The sequence below is a fragment of the Myripristis murdjan genome, chromosome 5, assembly GCF_902150065.1.
Source record: "Myripristis murdjan chromosome 5, fMyrMur1.1, whole genome shotgun sequence".
Taxonomy (NCBI): domain Eukaryota; kingdom Metazoa; phylum Chordata; class Actinopteri; order Holocentriformes; family Holocentridae; genus Myripristis; species Myripristis murdjan.
The window spans coordinates 28,126,111-28,137,859 of record NC_043984.1 but is presented as its reverse complement, the minus strand read 5'-3'; the positions used below and the strand labels follow the sequence as shown (position 1 = coordinate 28,137,859).

Below are 11,749 nucleotides of genomic sequence, written 5' to 3'. Positions count from 1 at the left end.
GCCAATGACAGGACACAGCAGTTACAATTAACTCCCAACCAATGAGATCTTCTCATCAACATATGCATCCAATCTGTCATTAGGACACAAATTTTGAACAGTCCTCATACTGTTTTGTATTGATCAAGAAAATTACGTCGACTTCAAGCACCTTCATTTTATTGCTGTGTGAAAAAATTTAAACCAAGAATCCATCATTAGTGCATACAAGTAACACATGTAGGTACAAAACTCACATCACTTTGTCCTAAATGTTTGAGGAGTACATTTTGCATAGGCTAGACTATCCACATAAACAAGTTCACCACTTAGCAGGGGCGCATTCCACAAACCAGGATTAGAAAGTTAGAAAGAAAGGCAGAAGATATTCCGTGGCACTTTTAAAGTCATCTGGCCAACTTGCTAATCCTGCTTTGTTGAATACCCCTCTGATCATGTGTAGAAATTCACGTGCACACAAACATACTGTATCTCATTTCATGAGATGTACATCTTCATTCCAAAGTCATATACAGTACAGGTTAAAATACCATTTCAGCTGCCTATTAACTGGTATAAGTTGTCAAGTGTTGTATCAAAAGAGGTGCACAGAGATTTGGTGTGTAGCTTAAATCTGCACAAGAAAAGACTGGAATGTATAAAATGAGTTGAAATCATGCTCTTGTCACCAATTAGGGTGAACTGCATGTTTGTGTGTGTGTGCTTGTGTGTGTGTGTGTGTGTTTGTATGTGTGAGGTGCTATTAAATGTATGGTCGGACTGTGTTGAGATTATTTCCTGGTAAAAAATCTTAGCGTTGTGCTGCCAGAGCCTCAGTGGCTGAGGTTGCGGTGCCCCGGCTGGTGGAGGTAGGTGCTGTGTGTGAGGGAGTGGTGGCGCTGGCCTCGCTGGCGGCCACAGTTGTGGCGCTGAATGGCACTACGGGAGAGGTGGTGGCGCTCCGCCCAGGCCTGAGCCCTCTGGACGCGGGTTACTTGTGTCACCTTTGCAAGGGCTTCAGCCTGGGACAAAGAGTTCCTGATGACCTGGCTGCTGCTGCTGCTTTGAACCGACGGCTCGGGCTCTGACATCCTGAAGAGAAACATAAGCACGTTAATGGAAACAATCTACCATCGATGCGAAATATGTCTCTGCACACCCAAATTCTAGATAATTCCCCCTCTTGTGATAACAAGCATGTCGCTGCTCATCTCCCCTCCCTCTTCCTCTCTGGTGTTGCTTTGCGTGCGTGTTTAGAAGATAAAGACGATAAGAGCTGATAACTGTGATAATGCTGAAATGCATTGTGATCAGGTGAGCTCACGTGAAGGCGAAACAATGCAGTTAGAATAGTGGAACTGAAATTAAGAAGTAAAACAGCTCCTGTTTTGTGCCGTCAAGCCATCCTGCAGAGTCCCTGTGTGACTGTTACTGAGTGACACACAACATAAAATGTGGTGTAGAGGTCAAAAGAGGCTGTCAGCTCTTGGCATTTGTCTTGTCCTTTTACGGTCATTGTGCAAACGTCTCAATAGGTGGTGTAATGATTATCTGATTATGAATTCTACTGAGTTAACTACATCAATAACTACTTCAATCCAGGAAAAAATCTATGAACCATTTTGACTCTGGCCTGAATCAATGCTTTGAGTAAAAAAAAAAACAAAAACAAACAAAAAAAAACAAAAAACAATGTGGTGATCTAATGATATAAATGAACTCTTTTTTTTTACATTTCAGAATTTTGCATGTTAATTGTTGTCTTAATTGTTGAATAAACGTACTGTATAGAATCTCTGACTCAAAGCATGGTTAACAAACTGGAATAGGCTGAAATCATTCCAAAAAAAAAAAGGATTCTTACACGCAGTTTGTTTTTGAAAGGTGTACAAATAAACCTGCTGAATTTCTGTTATACCAAAGAAACTCACACTCCAAAACTGTGTGTGGTAATGATTTACTAATGCTGTGATGCTACACATGCCAGCTTAACATGGCCAGAAATATTTTCCATACTCACTTGCTACCAGTTTGGTTTATATCGTCGACTTTGTGAGCAGTGGGGTTTGATGGCGTGCAGTCGGCCAGCTCTGCATCCTGGTCCTCTGCTGCACTCACTGCACTGACTGCTTCTGTGAGGACAAAGTGGAATAGTGTCAAAAAGAAGCCGAGGCACTAATATGAACTCACATGATAAGGAATGCCAGATCAAAATCAAACTTCTAATGCTGAGAGAAAATCAAATACCAGATTGATGTATAAATTATAACTGCATCAAAAACAAAACAAAAACAATCAAATAAAAGTGTAAAAGAAATTCTAGCATTGCTACAATACCTACCTTGATGGTTAACAAGAAGCCAGCCCTCTTCAACAACCTCTGCAGGCTTGACATCTTCCGGGGTCTCCTCCTCTCCCCCGAAAAGCAAACGGGTGATTGTCTTGAACATGTTTAGTGTCTCTTTGTATTGGTGATGTTTTTGCCCTATTCCCTCTGTCCTTCTTCCTTTCCTTTGTTCAGCAGGAGGCGCAGCAAGAGAGTCTTTGCCTGATGAAAAGAAGGGAAAAAAAGGCAATTTAAAAAAAAAAAAAAGGATGAGATCTGTTGGCCCTGTCTCTCCTTGCTTCTTTTCCAGCGTAACGGTAACTCTAATCCCCCTGGTGATTGTTTGGCAGCGGATGATGCCAGCAGATCCACTCATTCAGACGCTATTTCATTCAAAATTCAAGCAACCATGAGTCAGCTGACTGGAGTGCCCATGACTGGCCAATGAGGCTTCTTGTAATACAGTGGTTTGAATAATCACCCCCCCTCTCACCCCACTGTTTCATTGTTAGGGTCCATCTGCTTTGAGACATGGGGGAGGGGCTTCCTAAAACACTGCTGCTGCATTTATCACCTCAAGACAACATGTCAATATCAGGGCTCGTTTGTCCTTTTCAGCAAGTCTGGGACTCTCCATCCACCCGCTCTGCAGCACTTGCAGGTGATATTCAACTACAGCCTACTCTGCAAGTTTGCACTATGCAATATAAAACAAGCTGAACTGCATAGTGTGCACATTGCAGCTTTACTCTTTTGTACTAAGATACACTGTGGCGATGTTTTTGCCGTCTTGGCTGTTTGTGACAAAACTTTATTCCCAGCTCTGCAGCGAGCAGTTTGACCTGACCTGTGCAGTAAACAAAGTTGAAATGGAAAATGAGGGTAGGTGACATCATCATTTCACAGGCTTAAAACTTAATTTCACAATCCCATCAACAAAATATTTGAAATTTCATGTTTCATCAAAGCAGGAATACCAGCCCAACCATATCAGAGAGCAGGGACACAGCTCTGACTCTGCCACAGGCCCCTGGAGGCCATGAAACACTGGTTTACATGCTGGTTTCCAAACACTGGTTTACTGGTGGCCCCGTGGGAGTGGCTCCCAAAAACAAAACAACACCCATACTGAGCTGGCTGGCTGTATCCCATGGTGCATTTACTGCACTAGTCTGAGGGCTGCCCATTGGTCCATTATTCCAAAACCCCCAAAAGTCAGAAAAATATCCACTCTGTAATTTTGATTAAGCTTTCAAAATGTGTCTATACGGTATAATGAATACAATTAAACAGCCTGTAACGCTGTATACACAATATTCTTACCTGAGTGGAGTGTTTCTCAAGTTGATTTGCAGACCATTGTGGACTGTCAATTTATAAATAACAAGTTTCTTCCAAAGACTATAACTTATTGAAAACTAATCGATTGAGCGCAGAGAGACCGATATCTTTGCCAGTGTTTTTGAAATATAACAACTGCTCCCTCAGCACTGGACGTCCCTCCCGCTGCCCCGCCCACTCCGAGTGAAGCAGCCAATCAGCGAGCAGCGCACGACGCACTCTTCGATTCGGTCAAAGATGATAAACTGCGGGACCAAGATGGTTCCCCTCCTGTGTCGCTGTGCGGTCATTCCTGCTCGACAGACCAGCGGCTAACTTTTTCTCCAGTTTGGATTTGGCCAGCAAACAGAAGAACGAACGAGAGATGGATAAATACATTAATTACAAAAAGGTTTCAAGTGTTTGTATAGAGAGAAAGTTTAGAGCTAGTCTAGTTTGCTTAAGCAAAGGCGGAAGTGGTTAAGAGTGAAAACTCTCGCTTCCGTTGGTGTTTATTGTGTGTTTAGTTTCGTACGAAGGCGTATCAACTCTCCTGTTCATCGAAAGTCTGCAGGGTGCTGAAATTAATGCTGAGGAAATAAACATACATTTTATAGCTTTTGGGATCCGACTGCATGCTCAAGTGTTTAGGGGGAAGTCAAACTGGAGAATATCGAGCCACAAAGCCAAAAGTCAAGATACCTGAACTGTTAGGCGGTCATGTTTTCAAATTTTTGAAAATGTTTTGCATGGCTTTTTAGATGTTATCATTTGCATATTGTGGCTCAGGTCATTTTCATCTTAGTGAAACGTATGGCTGTTGATGCACTGTTTAAATTTCCAGTCTGCAGATGTACCATAACTCAGCCTTTGCTGTGGGAGGGATTTTTCTGGGTCGGTAACGGTTCGCTTTACTGCAGGGCGGGATCAGAAATTCAAAAATCGCGCAGGCCTGGTCCAAAAGTCCCGTCAGTACAGCTTATAAACGACGAGCATTCATTTTCACTCAATTGTCTCCACCTGGCATTAAAATGCATCTTGGTGATCCGATCACAGGTGTCTCTACTGTCCTCATTTAGGCGAATACACACACACACACACACACACACATACAGCAGTCTGCCACTTGCAACAACTGTCAACTTTGTCTTTTGAAAGCATGCAGGTGTTAGCTCCCGATTCTTTTGTTGAAAGCCCAAGAACAGACCGGAGTCAGTCTTCAGTTTTCTGATGCAATATTTATTATGGTCACATATAAAGCAAGGCAGCGCTGGGCTCATTCTGACTGAGATGGTCTCACAGGCGACAAAGGTTTGAACCCATTTGCAAGAAGCTGCCACATGCAAAAATGTTGCATGAGCCAACATTATATTTATAATGTATTGAATAGACAATACATTATACAAAGAATTAAACAAAAAACTGCTTTAAACAACCGGGATTCACCTGCCAGTAAGGAAACCTGTTTAATTACTTCATTTAATTGCTTTAATAACAAAATTTGTTATTAAAGCAAGCTTTACACTGTACAGTGATGTTAGAGCCCTTTTCTGCTTTATTAAGAATAACTTTGTTCATTTTCCAGCACTGAAAGGTGTTCTTATCTGACGACATACACGTTGATTTGTCTGGCAGATGAGAACAAAGTCAAACCAAATAACCAATCTGAAATAAAGCCAAATGCATAGAGGCTGTCTAGACAGAGACAGCTCCTTGTTAGCCATCATATTCTTGATGGTGCTGCACTCACATTTGTCCCATTTACATATTTTTGTCCAAACCTGACCTGAGCCTGAGATTTTGCTTGTCCTCCATCACTAGGCTACATTTACCCCCTGAAATAGCCTACATGCTGCCTTCAGTGTCATCACACAAACTCCAGCACTCCCAAGGAAGTTGTCCAGAATAGACTTTTTCACTGAAGTAACACTGACATAACTGAACCCAAACACACCTAAATCCATGCCTGTTGGGCCTGGGCCTGGGTCCAGACAGGCACGGGGCAGGTATCCACACTCTGGTCCCTGTGGCTTTGCTGACCCGCATTATTTGGAAATATGCCAAAAGCAGACATTGCTGTGAAAAGATGCAAAGCAACAGAATGAATGTTCCACATATAAGGTTTTTAGGAGAAAATAATATATTCAAATGCAACCCATTTTAATAACCAACATTTTGAGTAGTAACTGTAATTTAATTACATTTTGTTTTCAGTAACTGTAATAAAGTTAAATTTCATTTATTTTTCATTTTAATTGCATGTAAGTAGTTACTCCCCAACACTGTAGTGGATACAAATGTTGCAAGTGGATCATGTAATGAACGGTGAAGCCTCTCTCTCTCTCTCTCTCTCTCTCTCACACACACACACACACACACACACACACACGGAAAGCGCACCTCTCAGGCTATCATTCATTAATTTATCTCCACCTTAGGGTATTTATTGTACAGACCCTCTCAAAGCTCAGATTATAACTCGAACCCATAGCGTCCCCCAGTGTGCAGCTGTTGTAAGTGGTTGAGGGAGAACTCACAGGTCAGTGCTTCTTTCTTCCACAAGATGGCGCAGTCACTCTGCTGAAGTTAGGACACATCAGAGACCCTGAGCATGGGACAGGTGAACTGCACTGCAAGGTGGAGATACGACCCTCAGGTAATCAGGATCAGTGTTTGAAAGCAGTGTAAATTCACTGTACACACACACGCACACACACACACACACACACACACACACACACCACCACCACATGCACAAATACACAACCCAGCATGTGAACAGATTTCCTTATTAGGTATAATCCTGTAGGCACAGACGTGAAATGACTCAAAACACATTTTAATGTTATTCCCCCTCCATTCAAACTCCCATTACATCAAAGAATGGTGCAATCAAACTGTTCCTCATTCCAGTCTGGAAGCCACTACTTGGTTAAATTTGACCTAATAATCAATGTGGCCAATGTCGACACAGAAAAACAATCAGTGACCACTGCCAACAGCACTGATTTCCTTCCAGCCGTGTTGTCAGTATGGTTGTTTTTCCCTCAGTCAGCTGAAGAAGTTTAATATCAGTGGCAGCAGACGATCAACTACAGAAATTTGTATACGCGGCAAGTTTCAGAATTGCGTTAGATCTGCCAGACCTGTTCACGTCTCATCATTTGCACTTTTTTTGGCATATTTCTGCATAATCGCGTGCGCTTGTGCGTCTGTTTTCCTTTTGACCGCGTCCAAGTGGATATTTACATAAAGTAATTAAGAAGAACTGCTACAACTGCATTTCACTCCTCTCGCCTAGTTAGTTTACAGGCCAATACGACTTGATGGTGATCCATTAACGCTTAGTGGGCCGTGTTTTTTTGTGTAGCGTGAGGATGAAGACCACTTCCTGCGCACTTGAGCTGTGATATAGGAGGTGGGGTGGGCCCTCGGGGCGAGCACACCCCTAGCGCCTGTGTCAGAGTATTTCAGCACAGAGGCCAGCATTTAGTCATTCTGCATGAACGCTGCACACGCATTTGTCTGAAGTTTTATGGGTAGACTCAAACTGCTGGACTATTGGATGGTATTTCTCTCCTTGTTTTCGAAAGGATCACAGGACCGCCACGTTTTCAATCTTATTTTTGTGAAATTGTACGCCGTGACCGCAGGATCCCACTTTTACGGGAAATTATTGTGAATTCCCCTCAAAAAGGAAAATGCCTAGGTCCTTCTTGGTCAAAAAGTATTTCGCCAAACAAAAGCCAAACTACAGTGAACTGGAATGTCAGAATGGTGAGTTACAAAACTCCCGATTCCTTGTATGAATTATGGAAGCATCCTTACATAAGTGCGTCAAACTATTACTGACAACCACCTGTTTTCTGTGTTGTAGCTGCTGCTTTCTGATCATGTGTCACGGCTGGGTTTTAGATTATTGAATTTATACTGTCTGTAACTGCTTTAACCACAAAGCCAGGAGCTCCTCGATCAAGTTGGGGCCCGTTAGATGCACTTTCCCCCCTTTCTGCAACTAGACAGAGCTCCATTCATGTTACAAGCCCTTGTGAATACGTGGGAGGAAACGGCCCATGAAACTTGTGCATGGCTCCAGCCTTCCTGCTAAATAGATGGAGACAAAAACAAGAAGTTACCACCAAAATCTCTTTAGACAGGATATGATATAGTTGGGAAAAGTCTTTATAGCATATTCCAGATGATGGGATTTGTTTTGTACTCTGTTAACCCTTATCTGAATTTATTTACTTTGCTTGCTCATTGATTGTATGACTAATACCGGCTATAAGTTTGAACCAAACTTCTCTAATTTCTCCCTCAGACACTTCACTGGAGAGGTATCCTCTTGCTGAGCTACCGTCAGGGGACAACTCACCTGCCACCTGCTTCACAACAGGCCTCGTGTGGGACCTGAGTGTCCTGCCAGCCCTCTACCTGTCCACCTCCCCCTCAGAGCCCTCTGCCACCCCGGGACCCCTGGACCTCAGCTCCCCGTCCAGCCTCAGCAGCAATGCCAGCAGTAGTGGAGAGGAGGACGAAGGGCGCACCTCAGACCCTCCCAGCCCCGAACCCACACACACGTACGCCCCTCGTCAGCGAATGAAGTGCACTGGCTCCAAGGCCCACGCTATTCCCAGAGAGGAGGAGGAGGAGGAGAGAGAGGCCCCAGTTACGGCAGCCAGGCCAGCCTTCCTCTGCAAACACTGTCCTAAAGAATACACCAGCCTGGGGGCTCTGAAGATGCACATCCGCTCACACACCCTGCCCTGTGTGTGCACCACTTGCGGAAAGGCCTTCTCCAGGCCCTGGCTGCTGCGCGGCCACATCCGCACACACACAGGTAAGCTCCACTTTTACCAGTAAACGATTCCTAAACCATGAAACGATCATTACACATCCTTCCCCTGCAAGCCAACAGTCGACGGATGAGTTGTAAGTGATTAAGAAATCATTACCATCCACGGCTCTGCTCAAAACTGCAAATCTCTGCATTTCAGTTGCTGTCATTGTGAGTCAACAGGTCACTCCCTCAGTGATCACCAAAGTGGGGGTGGGGGCGGTGGATATTCATTTCAGTCAGTTTGATGAGCTCAACACTTGAAGCAGTAGATGTGATCACATAGGGAAACCTTCCATAGACCCTTTGCTCACTGATCTCTCATTGTGTTTAATGTCCATACAACAATGACTCGCTGGGTACTTATCATCTTATCATGGCTGCTGGGGAAGACAACAGAACGGGGACACAAAGAGTACAAAGAACGCCTGCAAAATGCTTCTGCTATCACCAAACACTTACTACCTGCAGCAACTTGTTAGTGTACTAATCTCATTTGGCTTTGATTGAATCATGCTAATTCAGTCAAGCCCTGATCCCACCAGCCTGCCATGTGGCTTTTCATTATCTTCAGAATGTGATGTGATGCGTGTGTGTGTGTGTGTGTGTGTGTGTGTGTGTGTGGTGGAGTGGGGGTCTGTGAGGTGTTAATGGAAGGCTCTTGTGAATTCGGAGACGCCTGACTGTTGTCATTGTGTGAGGACTATCGTTAGCACCACCTGCCAAAGGCTACAGCCACATCTTGAAGTCATATGACGTGTGTCTGACCTTTTGTCTCTCTCTCTCTCTCTCTCTCTCTCTCCCTCCCTCCCTCCCTCTCCAACCAACCCAGGTGAGCGCCCGTTCTCCTGCCCCCACTGCAATCGGGCCTTCGCCGACCGCTCTAACCTGCGGGCTCACCTGCAAACCCACGCCGAAGTGAAGAAGTACCAATGTAGCGTCTGCTCTCGCACCTTCAGCCGCATGTCCCTGCTGCAGAAACACAGCTCCTCAGGGTGCTGCTCCACAGCAGTGTGAGAGCCAGCGTGAGAGAGGAAGCCGCTCAGACCTCAGGGCAGTGGAGGGCTAGTGGTTGCAGGGGGTGGGGGTGGATGGGGGTCTATACAAGCCCGGCCGGCCTGTTGACGACCTGCAACACTACACAGAGCATGAAATGGCCTGCTTCAAGAGACCTGGAGGGGAATCGAGCCTCATTACGGATGTGAATTTCACAAGCTCTTTGCGTCTCTGCTTTCATGAAAAATCAGAGGGAAGAGCCAGAATTTTTTTTTTTTTTTTTTTTTGCTTCCTTCCATTTCAGGCAAACCTTGATTTGATGTCTCTGGGTTGGACTGAAACTGAACTGAGCAATAATGACATTCACCCAATATATCAACCCCCTTATAACTAATTTTTCCCATTCCAAAGACCAAATCTGTAGTGGACTCATGGGGGTTAGAGGTGCCGGCTTTCTGTCCTGTCTCTGTCTCTGTCCTGGTGCCGACCAGCTCAGGATCATGGCCTAGACACAGCTGCTGAGAGGTAGGGGTGTGTGGGTGGGATAAATCTCTCAGCATGCCTCAAACACACACACACACACACACACAAATACATATGCACACACAGCTGTCCCTGGTACTGTGGTGTAGATAGACGAGGTGCTAACAGGTGCTACAGCCATGACCTTCGCCGGTTGATAGCAGGTGACTTCCACTGCCCTTGGTTCGCTTTGGAAAATAGAGGAAGTATGTCATCATGCAAGAATGGCATCAGTTAGTCGCTTTGTGTTTTGTTTTGTTGTTGTTTTTTTTTTTTTTTTTCACCCGTGGGGATGACGTTAAGCCTCTATTTTGACCACATTCAAACCTTCTTTCTAATCTGATGGGTTTCAGAGATAGGAAAAGCCGGTCTGTCTCTGTTATTTCCAAGGAGACTGCACTCCTGCAATGTGGATGACAATGCAAGCTCTGCACTCAAGGTTAACACAGTGTTAATAATGCCAGCCAAAGCCATTTTTTTTATTAAGTTATATATGAATTTGCGTCTTGAAACTGTATTACTTTTGAAACCAAAAAGATGCTTTTTTTTTTTTTTTTTTTTACCTCAGTCGGTAGATGTGGTTTTAAAAAAAAATGTAATTTGCAGTATTAGTAGAAATTAGCACCAAACAGTTGGAAGTGGAAAAAGGCTGGGACCAAAGGACATGTTTTATTTCAACGTTTACACCATGGAGACATGGTTGCCTAATATGTGATCAGATCCGTGTAAATGGACTGTACGAAGATTAATTTTTGAACTTCCCTAAACATTTTATGGTGGTGTTTTATAGTGCAATGTTCAGATATGTCTTATTTCAATTTTGTACCATGCTTGTGTGTTCACTTCTTTCTCGTATTTCATAACTGATAAATTTGCATTCAATAAAGTAATTTATGTTTATTAAAAACTTGGTGGTCATTTGTTTTAACAGAGGAAAAAACATGCTTGAAGGGCAGTATCTCTTGTGGAAACCAGTCACTAAAAAAACAATACAACTGAAAGATCTGTCTTGTTATAGAAAATATTATGGATGAGGGAAAATCTTTTACTTGACTTTTTTTATACATGAGTTGGAATGAGTGTAGTGGAGCCGTTGGTGATAAATGTCCCGCTTAATCATTAAGTGGGAAACTTCTGTTTAACTGATGTAATAAGTCAAGATATGGAATCTGGGGAGTGAATTGACCATTGTGTAAAGGTGAGTTACAGATGTGCAGGTGCATGATGGACGGGGACAACTGAGTGCACCTGCTTCTAGTTTCCACCTGCCATCTACTCCTCACCGTCACTGTGCAAACACCAGTGGGTGTGTGTGTGTGTGCATGTGTGTACATTAAAAAGAACTCGACTCAAGCAGTGACTTATGCAGTGCCTCCATTTCTGTTTCCAATCAGTTCCAAGATGTAGCATAAATTCATACGTGCCTGCCACAGGTCTTGAAGTAATCTTACAGTGGGATTCGAATAACCTGACATCCATCCAGTCCAACATGGCTCCAGTGTGTGTGTGTGTGTGTGTGTGCTTTTTCCTCCTCAGGGAGAGTATAACGTTCTCGTCTTCCTTCTCCTAGACGGTGAGTCAGACTCTACCCAGACTGGAGCTCTCGGTTCCCATGGCTGCTTGACTGTGCAACACAGCTCCCAGTCAGTAAGTCAAGCAGCCACTCGGTAAGTCAGTCAGTCAGTCAGCAGTGGTTGTGCGTGGGCTGAGGCCCAGCCAGGCCAGCGCAGAGTGAGGTAAGCTGTTCCACGGAGCAGCTCCACATTTCC

General features: G+C 44.1%; 2 protein-coding genes across 4 annotated transcripts; one reads left to right on the top strand and one right to left on the bottom strand.

The window, feature by feature from the left end:
• Window positions 1–137: 137 nt before the first annotated feature.
• Window positions 138–5,604, bottom strand: tp53inp2a (tumor protein p53 inducible nuclear protein 2a). 3 transcript variants are annotated; one of them, XM_030050824.1, is made up of 4 exons: window positions 5,580–5,604; window positions 2,321–2,527; window positions 2,000–2,111; window positions 138–1,071 (listed from the first exon to the last, which is right to left on the bottom strand). In XM_030050824.1, exons 1-4 carry the CDS (start codon window positions 5,587–5,589, stop codon window positions 813–815), a joined length of 588 nt encoding a protein of 195 aa, XP_029906684.1. In that variant the 5' UTR covers window positions 5,590–5,604; the 3' UTR covers window positions 138–812. The 3 variants fall into 3 exon arrangements, with proteins under 3 accessions (XP_029906684.1, XP_029906685.1, XP_029906683.1); XM_030050825.1 differs by lacking the exon at window positions 5,580–5,604 and adding an exon at window positions 3,629–3,781; XM_030050823.1 differs by lacking the exon at window positions 5,580–5,604 and having other exon boundaries at window positions 2,321–2,788.
• A 1,474-nt stretch (window positions 5,605–7,078) lies between these two features.
• On the top strand, window positions 7,079–10,877 carry snai1a (snail family zinc finger 1a). Its single transcript, XM_030050597.1, has 3 exons — window positions 7,079–7,402; window positions 7,947–8,465; window positions 9,295–10,877. The coding sequence occupies exons 1-3, from the start codon at window positions 7,327–7,329 to the stop codon at window positions 9,477–9,479; spliced, it is 780 nt and encodes a 259-aa protein (XP_029906457.1). The 5' UTR covers window positions 7,079–7,326; the 3' UTR covers window positions 9,480–10,877.
• Window positions 10,878–11,749: the final 872 nt, after the last annotated feature.